This window comes from Micromys minutus, assembly GCF_963924665.1.
Source record: "Micromys minutus genome assembly, chromosome: 27".
Classification (NCBI taxonomy): Eukaryota; Metazoa; Chordata; class Mammalia; order Rodentia; family Muridae; genus Micromys; species Micromys minutus.
In genome coordinates, this window is record NC_137962.1 from 36,522,076 (window position 1) to 36,537,168 (window position 15,093).

At 46.7% G+C, this 15,093-nt stretch overlaps 1 protein-coding gene across 1 annotated transcript in view; it reads right to left on the minus strand.

The window, feature by feature from the left end:
- Positions 1-15,093, minus strand: part of MEI1 (meiotic double-stranded break formation protein 1) — a gene marked incomplete at both ends in the record, with an annotated part of 47,451 nt that overhangs the window by 23,966 nt on the left and 8,392 nt on the right. The window contains 10 exons of the mRNA XM_080939735.1: positions 158-269; positions 1,159-1,300; positions 2,653-2,744; positions 4,142-4,256; positions 7,620-7,754; positions 7,860-7,959; positions 9,172-9,288; positions 10,264-10,378; positions 11,474-11,604; positions 13,668-13,871. Of these exons, the coding sequence (XP_080795861.1) occupies positions 158-269; positions 1,159-1,300; positions 2,653-2,744; positions 4,142-4,256; positions 7,620-7,754; positions 7,860-7,959; positions 9,172-9,288; positions 10,264-10,378; positions 11,474-11,604; positions 13,668-13,871 (1,263 nt within the window). The remainder of the gene's footprint in view (positions 1-157; positions 270-1,158; positions 1,301-2,652; positions 2,745-4,141; positions 4,257-7,619; positions 7,755-7,859; positions 7,960-9,171; positions 9,289-10,263; positions 10,379-11,473; positions 11,605-13,667; positions 13,872-15,093) is intronic.

Below are 15,093 nucleotides of genomic sequence, written 5' to 3' on the forward strand. Positions count from 1 at the left end.
TGAAAGTATCAATAAATTGGAAACTGTCTTTAATAGCTTCCTCCACTCAACACTGACAGAGAAGAATATTCAGTCTAACAGACATCTCCTCAGCACTCTCAACAGCTGCTCACAGAGAGCACCCCCCTGCAGACACCCACAATGGCCTGCCACCTACCCAGCTTCCTGGAGAACTTCACCTTCATGTGGGGAACGATGACAAAGAGGCTGTGTAGAATTGAGAGGAAAACCTCCATCAGGTTCGGATGCGTGGCCTCCTCCAAGTACCTCTGAAAGTACCAGAAGTGAGAAGACAAAGGTCTGAGTCTCTGAAGAGGAAAGGGCATCTTCAAAGCTGGCATCAAGTCCACCAAGTGCAGATGTGTAATCATATGATTGACAGAAGAGAAACTAGGGAATCTGAACTCACAAATCTGCCTGTAAGGACTACTGACTGTTGTTAGCTGTAGTGCCACACACTTACCTCCCTGCCTCTGCTCTAACCTCTCCCCCCAGATAAGAACAGGAACACCTACCCCCTAGGAACAGAGATGAGTTATAATGTGCAGATGCACCTTCTAAGCTATAATACAGGGTGACCTTCTCTCACCACGGTAACAACTCTGATAGTAATATAGAATTCCACTGCCTTCACTTTGTTCTCAACACAGGGTTTCTCTATGTAGCCCAGGCTGTCCTGGAACTCACTCTGTAGCCGAGGCTGGCCTCAAACTCAGAGATCCACCTGCCCCTGCCTCCAGAGTGCTGATCAAAGGTGTGCGTCACCATGCCCCGCACATACTTGCTTTCTAACAGCAGGAAAAGGACTTCATTCAGAAATTAAGGAGTATATTTTAATAATAGACTCTTGCTTGGTATGTGTGAAGCCTGGGATAGGGGAGAGACATTAGGGGGAACTCTGGTACCCATCTCCCAGGTAGGGGGGATAAAGTTACACAGTGGTTGTAAGACAAGCACCATATTACAAAGGCTCATTACCTACATATGGTTCAGTTGTTACTGGGCTTCCACTTTTTCTCCAGATAAATCTATTAGTTATATAATGAAATGTATTTTACTTTTACAACCAAAGAAAAGGTGGCAGCAAGGGTGACATTACTAAAGTCCTAAGGGCTCGCTGAGTACCAGGGTTTGTACCGCCCATGGAAAAGAACCTACCATCATCATCGGGATACACTGGGAGTCACAGGCACCGAGAAGAAACTCCGAGAAGGCCTCCAAGGTGTCTTCCTTCTCTGCACTGGGAGCCGTGAAGGGGTTCTCCTGGGCGGAAGGCTCAGCTTGGAATTCCACAGCCAACCTGAGAAATCAGTGCGCGCACCACAAGAGAGGATGTACCCTGTTAGGCTGAGCTCAGAATTCAGGGAACGTATTCCTACCCTTAGATGGGGGCAATTTTAGGAGTCCTCACTGAGCTGGACAGTGGTGGCACACACCTTTAGTCCCAGCAGGGAGGCAGAGGCAGGTGGATCTGAGTTGAAAGCCAGTCTGGTCTAGAGGGTGAGCTCCAGGACAGCAGGGCTGCACAGCCCTCTGAGCCTCTGTGGCCCCATCACACGTAAGTAATTCTTCCGTACCCTATGTGTGTCCCCCGAGCATTTCATCCTACATGCTACTGCACCTCTCTGCCTATAACACCTTCCTTGGGTTCTACACAACTCAGGGAATTCTTGTGTACACTCAAGAGTATCCCTTCCCTCAGAGACTGTCAGCCCCTCGTGGGTAGGCGTCATTCTTTCTGTCCCTTCTCACTTGTACTACAGCTGATATGACAAACGTCTATTTATGTGTCAGGTGGTGGGGCTGCACGCCTTTAATCCCAGCACTTGGGAGGCAGAGGAGGACAGATCTGTGTGAGTTCAAGGCCAGCCTGGCCTACAGAATGAGTTTTAGGACAGCCTGTGCTACATAGAGAAACCCTGTCTTGAAATACAAAACAAGGGCTCAGTGGTTAAGAGCACTGACTGCTCTTCCAGAGGTCCTGAGTTCAATTCCCAGCAACCGCATGTAATAGGATCTGATATGATCTTCTGGTGTGTCTGAAGACAGCTACAGTATATTCATATATATAAAACAAATAAATCTTTAAAAAGAAAAGAAAAACAAAACAACCTAAACCCACATCTGTTTATATGAACTGTGTTCAGAGAAGGGTGACAGTATTAGGCTAGACTAGGAAATGAACAAAAATGGATACAGTGTGACTTCATGGGGGCTGGAGAGATGGCTCCATCAGTGGTTAAGAGCACTGGCTGCTCCTCTACAGGACCCGGGTTCAATTTCCCAGCACCTACACAGTGACTGTCAACCTTTTGTAACTCCAGTTCCAGGGGATCTGATACCCTCTCTTAGCATCCATGGGCATTCAAGAAAAACACCCACACACATAAAATAAAATTACATAAATCTTAAAAAATGTTTTAAAAATAACCTCATGGTATAGTAACAATAGCATCACCAGGATGCTTTAAGGGGAATCTAGGACCACCCCACACCTAGGATACCCATCCTCAACCTTACTCCACACACCCCAACCCCAGTCAATGTCCCTTTACAATTCTGGAGAGCAACAGAATCCAAGTGTTGCTTTGCCTTTTGCCTCGGCCCCAACAGCCCCTGCTCTCCAGCCTCAGGCTGCAGGGGACCCCTCACCTGCAGGCATTTCTGAACGCTTCCAGGGTGCTCAGAAGAAACTTCCCCTTTCGAAAAGCGGCCTTCTCTGAGCTTCTACTGCAAGCATAGCCCTAGGGTGAGGAGAAACGAGTTTGAGTCACACAGCCCCTTTGCACCAGCCTAGGCCTGGAGGCCCCAGACCTTTTCCGCCCTGTCTGCTGTACCCATTTGCCTAACTTTCCAAGGGATCATGGAGATGTGTGTGTGTGTGTGTGTGTGTGTGTGTGTTTGTGTGTGTGAAGGGCTCTTGGTCTATTATATACAGAAGGCTGTCACAGGAAAGGGAACTACAGCCCAAACAGATGTGGCATCCGTGCCATTGCTCCATAACACAAGACAATCCTCACCCTAGCAGGTATGAGGAATATAATCCTGAGAAACGTAACACTCACACCGAGAGTATCTTTCCTGATGTCTATGGGCCACTAAAAGCTAACAGTTACAATTACAACAAAGTACACATTAGTCAGATTCTTTCTAAGATCCTAAAGCATCCAGTCTTAAATAATATGAGAATGTTTACTGAACCTGCAGCATGGGGTTTGGTGTGGAATATTTGCCTTTTACTCAGAAAGCTGTGAGTTTGATTCCCAACAACATAAAAACGAACAAACAAATAAACAAAAACACAAGAAAAATGTAACTAAGCTCAGATACTAATTAAGTCATTTTGAGACATGTAGCCCAGTCCAGCTTCAAATTCTTTGACCTCCAACCTCAGCTGCCTGAATATAAAGACAGTAGGTCGAAACCTTGCTTGCTAAGGTACTTTGAAATTTTTCTCTTTAGAGAAAATTGTTTAACCATTGTTGTTTGGGTTGAGGGACTGGGTGCACATTTTACATATCAAAGCAGACCTGGCCTCCAGGTTCTCCCAGCATCCTGAAATCTAACCTGGCATACTCCACTCCCAACCCTGAACTTTCCAGCCCAGGCTGCCCCCCCCTTCTCCCCTACATAATCATGGCTCTCTCCTCTCTCTCTCTCTTCCCTCTCCTCTCTCCCTTCCCACAGCAACTTCCCTGGCCTCCTTCCCTGTGGCCACTGAACTTGCCCGAGGGCAGCTTCCCAATAAACCTGCATTTAGTATAATTTACGCTGGCTTGGATTGGCCCTCTTCACTGGTAGAGAAATAACATCACCTGTGGCACCAGTTTCTCCATCCATCAAAATGGAGATAGATATCCTTAACCCTGTAAATTAGCACAGATGATAAGGTGACATACAAATTGCTTTTCTAGGAACAAATGGGGAGAGCTGGAGACATAGCTCAGTGGTAAAGTGTTTGCCTAGCATATACGAGGCCATAGGTTCAAACCTCAGGATTACAAAATAAACAACAACAACCAAAAAAAAAAAAAACCTAATAAATTAAGATAAGCATGGTGTTGCATGCTGATAATCCCAGGACTGAGAGACAAAGACAGAGAGACAGACATTAGAGCAACTGTGCTTGCAGCTCACTGACCAGGGACCTCCTGTTCAGAGGGGTCTGGGAAAACGCCATACATCGGCTCAGCATGGCTTCGAGCAAGGCACGAAGTGCTCTGTATTGCACAGGCAGAGAGCTCTGATGGTCCTTCCTGCATCCAGAAGCAAGACATTCAGAGAGGTAAGTGAGCCCCAAGCAGATGCACAGCTTTCTCTGAGTGTTCACCCTCTGCCCTCATCATCATCACTTTTATCATCTGTGAAAGGACGTTATCAGCAGAGAGTATCACATGACAATTCTGGAGCTAGTATAAGGCAAACCAATGAGGGTGACAAGGGGAGGCCTTCCTTCTGACACCCTCTTTTATCTGAGCAGTTACACAAGGTATTACCCACCATCAGGATGGGTCTTGTTCCACACATCAATCAAGACAGTCTGGACAGCTCAGGTGATTCTAATTTCTGAGACGTTGCTGTTAAACCAACCATAATGCTTAAGATATGAGATTTTAAATTACACAGTTCTTGAGTCTGAACTTTGTAGATACAACGTCTTGTCACAATGTTAAAAGATTGGGCTTATTTAAAAATCCCAAGCATCCTAGGAAGAACCCTTCCTTGCCTTGGCTTATTGGTGGTTACTTGCAGTGCTTGGCCTTTCTTGACATTGCTCTTTCCTGCTCATCTTCACGATGGTCCCTTGCCCTCCCTTCTCCCACCGTGTCACCATATGGCCAAATCACACCCACTTTTAAAGAATCATTTTTATACACGTAGATGTTTCTGTTGCATGTATGTAAGTGCATAGCATGTGGTACCTAGGAACCCTGGGGAACCAGAAGGGGACATCAGATCCCCCGAAACTGCAGTTTCAGACAGTTGTGAGCCACCATGTAAGCACTGGGAACTGAACCTGGCTCCTCTGGAAGAGCGCCCAGTGCATCCTCACCACTGAGCCATCTCTCCAGCCCCAACCTTTTTAAAACAGGGTCCCACTCTGTAGTTGAGGATGACCTAGAACTCACTATGCGGCTCTGGCTGGCCCAAAACTCTCAGACATTTCTCATCTCAAGCACCCAAGTGCTGAGACCATAGGCACTCTATCATCATGTGGTGACAGTGTCTCAAGTAACCAGGGATGATCTCAAACTCTGAGACTATGTAGCAGAAAATGGTCTTGAACTCCTGATCCTCCTACTGCCACCACCCAAGTGCTAGGATTATCGGTAAGTGCCACCGTTTCAGCTCACAGTGCAGAGTCGTCATTGAATTTGCAACCCCTGCTATATAACTCGATCTTAACTTGACAGTATTTATAAGACATACTCACAGGTTGTGCTCAGACATGAACGTTGGGAGGAGTAGATTAAACTCAGTATAGTATCTGGGGAACAATCTCTTGTCTCTGGGTCCTTTCTGAACATCGAATGATCTATCTGGCTTTCTAGCAAGTTCTCAGCCAACTGCACATAGTTAAGACTTGCCTTTCTTTCCCTTAATTTCTGGAAGCCTTTTGTTTTTTTTTTTTTTTTTTTTTTTTTTGCTTTGTTTTGTTTTCTGAGACGGGGCATGTTGCACAGATTGTTTCTTTAAACGGGATTGATTATTGTGTATGACATCATGTGAGTAACAGCATCAGAGCACATGCAGATAGAGGGTAACTTTCAGGAATGAGGCTTTCTCTCTTGGGCTGGAGAGATGGCTCAGTGGTTAAGAGCACTGAGTGTTCTTCCTAGAGGTCCTGAGTTCAATTCCCAGCAACCACATGGTGGCTCACAACCATCTGTAAAGGGACCTGATGCTCTCTTCTGGTGTGTCTGAAGACAGCTATAGTGTACTCGTATAAACATAATAATAAATAAATCTTTTAAAAAATGAATGAAAGATCTTTACATACCCTTAAATGCTGGAATAAGTTTATAAAAAAGAAATAAGGTTCTCCTTGCAGCATGGTTCTCTGGGGAGCGGAAGCAGGCTGGCAGGCATAGACAGCAAGCATTTTCACTGAGCCATCTTGCCAGCCCATGCATTTGGGTTATCACTGACTTCAAGCAATCCTCCTGCCTCAGTCTCCCAAGTGTCTGGGATGACAGGGGTGCACTGCCATGTCATCTGGGGCCTCTAATTTTTTTCCCCACAGTGGTCATCAAGCCCTGGACCCATCTTTTCTCTTGTCTGTCATTTTTGAGCAGCTCACTTTTACCATCCTCCCTTCTAGCTGTGTTTCCCAGAGAGATTCTGAACCAGCTTGCCTCAGAGGGAGCACTTCAGTGAGTATTCTGGAGGATAAAGTAAATCCCTCACAACAATGCTCACATTAATGACTCTCTCCCATCCCTCCCCAACTCTCTCCACAATCCTGACCAGCTTTCCTGAAGAAAGGCTGCTCCTTCCTGCAACCTGCTAACTGAAGTAACTGCAGCACCCTTGGGATGCCAAGGCCTTCCTGCCTGCATCTTCCAACCCTGTCTTTCCTCAACCTGTGTTCTCTCAGCCCTCGTCATACAACTCAAATGCCACCACCTGCCTCTTCCAGCACAGGCCTGTCTGTGGGAGCCTGCTCTACCCGCTCTGCCTGTGCAGGGAGCCCGCCTGTGACTGCTTTCTGTCACTTTACCCCACCCCTGGCCCTATAGGGGTTTACTCATGCCAGCTACTCTGGGATTCATGCTCCAGATTTAGAGATTCAGATCCAGGGAGCCACAAAAGGAAAGAGAGATAGACTCAAGTTATTGTAATGTAAATGTTTTTTTTTTTTTTTTTTTTGTTTCAATTTTTAGAACCACCCTAGAGTTGAATCACAAAGACTTAAATATAAGGAAGGAAGAAACTATAAATATTAGCAACCTTTACGATGTAAAAAATAAAGTTGCAGCCTACCTAACCTTAGAAGGTAGAAGGGCTGTGTGTGTGCTTGGAGGGTGATATGGAGAATGAGAATTAGAAAATACTGTTTCAAAAACCGAAGTTAGCTGAGTGAGGTGGCACGGGCTTGTATAATCTCAGCACTCGCAAGGCTGAGGCAGGATGCTAAGGGACTCAAGGTCATCGTTGGGTACACAGCAGCTTGAGGCCAGCCTGGACTACACCAGACCTTGCCTCAGAAACAAACAAAAGCTGGGCTTGGTGGTGCAGGCCTTTAATCCCAGCACTCAGGAGGCAGAGGCAAGAGGATCTCTGTGAGTTCATTGTGAGTTCTAGGTCAGCCAGGGCTATACAGAAAAAAAAGTCCTGTATTAAAAAAAGAAAAAAGAAAGGAAAGAAAGAAGGAAAGGGAAAGGAAAGGAAGAAAGGAAAAAAGAGAAATCACTTAGAAACAGAGAACGGAAATTACTGTTTGAGAGGCCAACCTGGGCTACATCGTGAGTTCTAGGCCAGCCTGGCTACACTATGGGACCCAGTCTCAACAAAACAACGATAGCCACCAATGATAATGACAACAGTGATAGAAGAACGCATCCCTAGGATCCCCTGGTCGCCACAGATCAGCAGGCACAGTCAGGCAAGCCTCTCACCTCAGAAAAGCAGAAATGGCCCTCAGTGCTTCGGTGGCCACAGCTAGCACAGGGCTGCTCACCGCCTCCTGGAGGGCACGGCTGGCATCTCTGCACATCGCTGAGCTTGTGAACAGCCTGATCTCCTCAGGCTGCCTAGGAAACGGTAGATGAGGAAGGAATGAATGACTCCTCCCCAGCCCTGCCAGGAATAAATGCTCACCTCTCCTTCACCGGTCCTACCCTCACACCTTTGCTTACCGAGTCAGAATTTCAGCAAAGAGCAGCAGGCCCTGCTTATGCAGTTCTGTGTTGGTCATCTGCAGGCTTCCCTGAAGGCTCCTGACCACTGCCTCAATCCCTACCTCAAGAGAACATGCCACAGACAAGGGATCAGTGTTCTGTGCTTCTTCCATGAACCACCCAGGAGAGGGGGAATAACTGAATAGCACCTACAAGCGACTGAACCCTTGTGAAACGACCCCAGCAGGGCTGAACTGGTTCCGATGGCTATTGCTCGGTTGCAGTATGCTTGCCTAGCATGCTAAAAGCCCCGAGTTCAGTCACTGGCTGCAGAAGTTCAGGGGACACAACCATGACATTTTCAAGGGCAGGCCTCATCTTCTATCCAGTCCTCCAACATCCAGCACAGACTCAAGCACAGGAGATCTTTTTCTTTCTTTCTTTCTCTCTTTTTTTTTTTACCACCTACTGAATAAGTCACATCTCTCCCACTTAACACACTCTGTTCCTCCTTGAAGAATTAGCTCCAGCCTCTGCTCCTCCAGAAAGCCCTGCATCTCCATCCAGGAAGAGCTGGGAACCTCCACTAAGTTCCTTTTGCTTCTGTTTAGGAAGCCTTGAATTAACTTGTATTAGTATTTCCTGTCTAAGCCTATCTTTCTTAGGATCAGAGACCACGTTATATGTATTTCTTAACTTCCTGGTCCCAGTCCAGTACCCGGCACAGGCAAGAAACATAGAGTACAAAACTTAGATGTGGTGGCGGTTCGTGCTGAGACAGGCAGATCTCTGAGTTCAAGCCCAGCCTGGTCTACAGAGTGAGTTCCAGGACAGCCAGAGAAACCCTGTCTCAAAAAACAGCAAGAGCTGAGTACCAGAGGTGACTCCTTTAATCCCAGTACTCAGAGGCAGAGGCAGGCGTTGGCTATTTCCAGTCTAAAAACCGGGATATGGTTTTGTGAATCCCAAATAAAGTCCATTAGTATGGGAGGGGAAAAAACTGTTTCAAGACACCGAAAGGAAGAACTAGAAAAGTCTTGAGACTAACTAGACGGGGAAATATCCAAGGCATGCACAGGACTGAATTCCAGGCCGGACCTGTTGGAATTGCTTGATGAGAGGCTAGAATTCATTTAGTGGCTAATGAGAACGGCCCTCCGTCAACAGAGAGGCTCAACAGAACCACCAGGACAGCAACGTTTACACCTGGAATCAGTCAAGCTCCACCCCCTGAAGTGTGTGCCCACCCCTCCACAGCCTCCGGTGCTGCTACCCAGCCTTAAAGTACTGTCCGTGAACCTAGAGTCAGCACGGGGCCCGCACTACCAACCATACACTGTGTGACACTTTGAAAAGAAGAGTGGTTCTTCTGCTAGGAGTATCAGGCAGTTGTAGCTGGACCAGACAAGGATTTCGCTGGAAGACGAAAGATGCTCAAAGAGGAACTCTGGTTGGCAAGAGGAGAGGAGGAAACAGTAAGCAGGGGCTGGAGATCATGGTCCTTAAACTGGCTCGAGGGCTTTCAGCCTTAGTTCTGTCTCTTTCTCTCTGTTCACACACCCTCCTGCATCGGATAGGATGTGTTTATTCACACCGGTCTGGTGTGAATAAAAGACACACGGGTAGCTGTCTCCACGCACATCCGTTTGTGTCTTTTCTAGGAAACATCAATTTCATAATCTCTAAAACAACGGTAGGCTGGAGATACAGTTCCGTGACAGAGTGCCTGCCTGCTGGGCATTTGCAGGGCCCTAAGACCCTGACCTGACCTGGAAGAAGTAAGTGCAGGAGAGGAGGAAGGAGAAGCTGCCACTGGTTAAGGGTCAAGAGAGTGCAGCTCTGAAGGCTGCCCAACTGGAGTTAAGAGCAGCCCAGGTGGAACATAGTAAATAGCAGCTCATAACTGGGGGTCATCGATAGGGAAGTAGATTCTAACAGCATGGAGGGTAGGCAGCTGCCCAGCTACTGTGCTGATCAAGGCTTATTAAAAATACAAAGGCAGTGTGTCTTTCATCCGGGAACTCAATAACCAAAGTGGGGTAGAAACCCTGGGCTGGGATTTAAGTGATTCCTACAACGCTGACCACAAAAAGTAAACTAAGAAGATGGGAACCGGCATAAGAGGCTTCTACACTCATCACAGGGCTTATGTCCTTGGGCTTCTTATCTATCTTAGATAAACCTTTGCCACTCCCCAAAGGTCAAAGTAATGACAAATGTCAGTTCCAACCTGCTCAAGTCCATCAGATGTTAGCAAGCCTCCTCCGTATACAGATGATCCCGCCCTCCAGTGTGAGTTATCAAGGATAAATGATAAAGCTACTGCCACCGCCTCCACAGCTGCAGCCACCACCATTACTGCAACCTCGAGGCTCTGGGCAGAACTCTGGAGTCCCCAAAGAAGGCTAGAGGAATCCCATACCTGGGATGTCAGCATAAATGAAGGCAACCGCATACTTTGCAGGGGAATGGACCAGCACTGCCGTGATACAGTGGGAGCTGGCCACCTGCAGAATTTCATCTCTGGACAGGAGAAACTGGAGAAGCAGCAAAGGGTTCCCAGTCACCTCACTGAGAAGACTAGGGAGCCCAGCCTACATGCCTCAGGGCAGAAGTCCAAATCATCACAGATCCCACACTTCATGGTACCAGACAAAGGGGGAACTATAGATTATGGAAAGCAGTCCCTGAGCACCGCAGGTGAGAGCAGGCCAAAAGCCACACCATGAAATCCACAAGGGACATCCAGCTCGAAAACAGGGATTCATTAACAAGAGCTTTTCTCTGGCTTGGATATCTGCCACAGTCACATGACACAGGAGAGCAGATCCCACCACTTTTCTGAGTATGTCAAAAAGAGTTAAGGTAACAAGCCTGATGCTGTTGCCCTTAGAGAGACTGCTGTCTACAAAGTTGAACTGTAGTTGGGTCTGGAATTGAATTTTTGGGAGGGTCTCTGCTCCTGCTAAGACCAATGAGAGCAGCTAAGACTAAACTATCTTAACAAACAATGTATATGCTGAGCACCTGCTTTCCTTCCAGGAACTAGACACTCAGTGTGTGGGAAGCGAGAGTACCTTTGTGGTCACCCTGCTCCAGGCAAAACTCCGCAGGAGAACAAGGGACTTTCCATTCGTTTTTTCCAATGGACTGTTGGAGGAGCTATAATGTCCTATGCAGCCTGAGTTTGAGAGGGTTCTAGAAGCCTGTATCTGGTTTCCCCTTTCCCCCTTTTTCCTTTTGTTTTGTAGCCTTTCAGTGTAAGAAGTCATTGCTGTATAACTAACCACCGAGTCCAATGAGTCTGCTCATCGGATCGTCAGATTCCAGGCCACATGGACGAGAAGAGGGAAAGGCAAGGCCAGAATGCAGGTCAGACAACTCTAAATATAAAGGACCTCCCGCAACTCAAATGTCTGTCCCATCAAAATTTGGTTGTTTTCGGGGAGGTTGGTTTGATTTGGCTTTGTGCTTTATTTATTTATTTTTTTCCTGCTTCTTTACTTGAGCTGCTATTGTTGTTTTGAGACAGGACCTCACGTGGCCCAGACAACCTTGCATTCCTGCCCCTCCTGCCTCACAAGCTAAGCACAGGTTCTACAATTGAGCTACAAACCCTGGCCCACCACTACCTTTTTGAGCACTAAAGGTAGTGATGTCTCTCTGGATAGCTGCTCGACACTTTCGGCACCCTCCACTGGCACAGACTTGTTCATGATCACAAACACAAAGAGATCATACTTCAGCAGCTGCCTTAGCAAACCTAGGAAGCAGAGGGGTAGACGGAGGTCAGAGGGGCACCAGAGTTCTCAAAAGATGGCTCTCAGACATCCCCTGATGGCTCTGTAAATATGAAGCGTGGTTATAATTCCGAGGCATCGGTTTGCTTTCTGCAACCCACCTTCCTCCCACAAGGCTGAGAACCTACAAACTATAAAGCCTAGGAGTCCAGGATTTCAATAGTGTCCTGGTCTAGTTCCTTTTGCCCTGATAAAACAATGGACAGAAGCAACTTGGGGAGGAAAGGCTCATTTGTCTTATATTTCTATGTCAGTGTCCGTCAGTGAGGGAAGTCAGGGCAGGAACCACATAGGAATGCTGCTTCCTGGCTTGCTCAGCTTGCTTTCTTGACCAGCCCAGGTCCACCTACTCAGAGGCGCCACCCACAATGACCATCTGCAACTCCCACAGCAGCCATCTGTAACTGCATTCTGAGGGAAGCTGGTACCTTCTTCAGGCCTCCTCAGGCACTTCATGCATGTGACACATGCACATACAGCCAAGGAAAACACACACACACACACACACACACACACGCATTCATAAAATAAAAATAAATAAATCTAAATATAGAATGCAACTGCTTACTTGTATGAGGGGAAAGGGAAGGAAAGGCTCCAGAGATGAGATCGGATTTAGAATGCACCTCAGCTGAGATTTCCCTCTTTGCCTAGGCCAGCTCTGGGACTAATGCCCCTCTTAACGCTACTGTTCTCTAACCCCAGCCCTGCCCCATCCCCATCACAGGGTGCCACACACTGAGGCTGCCTCACACCTGGTGCTTTTGCCTACATTCCTTCTTTCCCCTCTCTTCCTCCTCCCTCTAGTACCCAGATACACTCAGGCCTGAGTCTAAGCATCTTTCCTTTAGGAAGTCTCTCTGGTCCTCTGTTCCCTCATCCCTCCTGCATCCCTATGTCAGGGTACCACACTGTACTCTAGCTGGTTTTGTCTGTCCTCCATGTGGCCTGTGAGTTCCTACAGGATAGGAGTTGGTGAGTCAAGAGCCCAGCACACAGCCTGACTCAGAATTAGCACTGAGTGGCTAAACTGTTCCTCCGAGAGTTCTTGCACAAACTAGCAGTTCTCAACCGGTGAGTCGTGACCCCTTTGGGGGTCGGACACCCCTTTCACAGGGGTTGCATATCAGATATCCCGCACAGCATATATTTATATTACGATTCATACCAGTATCATAATCAGTTATGGAGTATCAATAAAACAGTTTTATGGTTGGGAGTCGGCACAACATGAGGAACTGTGTTAAAGAGTCACAGTGTTAAGATGGTTAGATTATGTTTCTCCATAGCTCCTGCTCGGAAACCAGTCCACACTCAGCCTATGGCAGTGTCAGTTCACACTGTCTGAAAAATGAAAACAGGATCTGGAGTACAGCGCAATCACGGGCACTGACAAATACAAAAAAAAAAAAAAAAAAATACAGCTCACTACTCAGAAGCATCCACCAGGCGGTGAGCATTGTGAGGAGCAGAACAAGAGACCTGAGGCTCAGGTCAGGAAGACAGGGCTGAGACACTGTCTCAGTATATATAAAGAGAATATATATATTCTTTATATATATATATATATATATATATATATATATATATATATATATATATATATATATATAAAGAGAGAGAGAGAGAGAGAGAGAGAGAAGGAGGAGGGAGAAGCAGCCTATATAAGAAGCAGGGAAACCCAGACTTTACCCTGGAGGCCAGAAGAGGGCATAGATTTTTCTGACTAGAGAAGTGACTCTGTAAGAGAAAACTATGTAGTAAAACAATTCACTCTGGCAGCAAGTTCAGGCAGCAAGGACCCAAAGCAAAGAGACCTCTGTTTCCTCCATCTTTTTCTCCCAACGACAGCTCCCTTAAAATGGCACTCCAAACCTAGGCATCTTTCACACACTCCATGGGTCTTATTTCCCAAGCTTGCCTTTGGCCCTCTCCGAGGCAGCAAACCTTCGCCCCGTCTGCAACTGCTAGAATCATAAGCTCTCAAACTCAACCGCTTCTTCCTTACTTTCTAACACAGTCTTACCCAAGCAGTTGATCTGTAGGTCCTTTGTCTGGGCGTTGTCCAGGGTGGAAAGGAAGAGGGCACACAGCTTCTCCCGGAAGTGGCCGGAAAGCATCTCAGCTGCCGTGGGCGAGGAGTAGAGCTTTCCATAGAGGTAACAGATGGAAGCTTGCACCCCCTCATTGGGGTAAACCAAGCCCCTCAACAGATGCTCCATCAAATTGCCTGACCAGAAAGTAACCAAGAAGTCTTTTATTGTTTGTTTGGTCCTTTTTTTTTTTTTTTTTTTCTTTTTTCGAGATGGTTTCTTTTAAACTTAGAGATCCACCTGCCTCTCTACCTTCTGAGTTAAATTTTATTTTTAATGTGTTTGTGGATGGGTTTGTGTGTGTAAATGCAGGTGGCAGGTGCCCAAGAAGGACAGAAGAGGGTGCCAGATATAGAGCAACAGGCAGTTATGGGTACTAGGAACCGAACTTCGGTTCTCTTAACCATTAAAGCACCTCTCTAGCAACAAACTGAAATCAAAAAGAAATCTCACATCAGTTACCATGTTAAACTCCAAACTGGGCACTAGGAAAATGGCTCGGTGGTAACGAACACTTTCTACTCTCACAGAAGACCTGGTTTCAGGTCACAGCACCCATTTTAGGTGCTCACAACCACTTTATAATTCCAGCTCCAGGGGATATGATGCTCTCTCCGGGCCTTTTTGAACACCTGTATATTCATGCAGGCATGCACATAAACAAATAGATAGTGTCTTAGTCAGGGTTTCTATTTCTGCACAAACATCATGACCAAGAAGCAAGTTGGGGAGGAAAGGGTTTATTCAGCTCACACTTCCATATTGATGTTTATCACCAAAGGAAGTCAGGACTGGAACTCAAGCAGGTCAGGAAGCAAGAACTGATGCAGAGGCCATGGAGGGATGTTACTTACTGGCTTTCTTCCCCTGGATTGCTCAGCTTGCTTTCTTATAGAACCCAGGTCTACCAGTCCAGGGATGGCACCACCCACAATGGGCTGGGCCCTCCCCCCTTGATCACTAGTTGAGAAAATGTCTTACAGCTGGATCTCGTGGAGGCATTTCCTCAACTGAGGCTCCTTTCTCTGTGATAACTCCAGCTTGTGTCAAGTTGACACAAAACCAGCCAGTACAGATAAATACATTTCTTTTAGAAAAATAAAAATCCAAACTATCATCTCAATGAGATAGTAGTGATTTCCCAAACCATTTACAAGAAATGTTTTCTAGAGTCCAAAAGAGAAAGTCAAAATTTTAAGGATAGGCAGGCAGTGGTAGCACACACTTTTAATCCCAGCACACGGGAGGCAGAGGCAAGTGAATCTTAGTCTGAGGCCAGCCTGGTCTCCAGAGCAAGCTCCAGGTCAGCCAGGACTACACAGAGAAGCCATGTCTCGAAAACAAATAACCAAAAAGCTT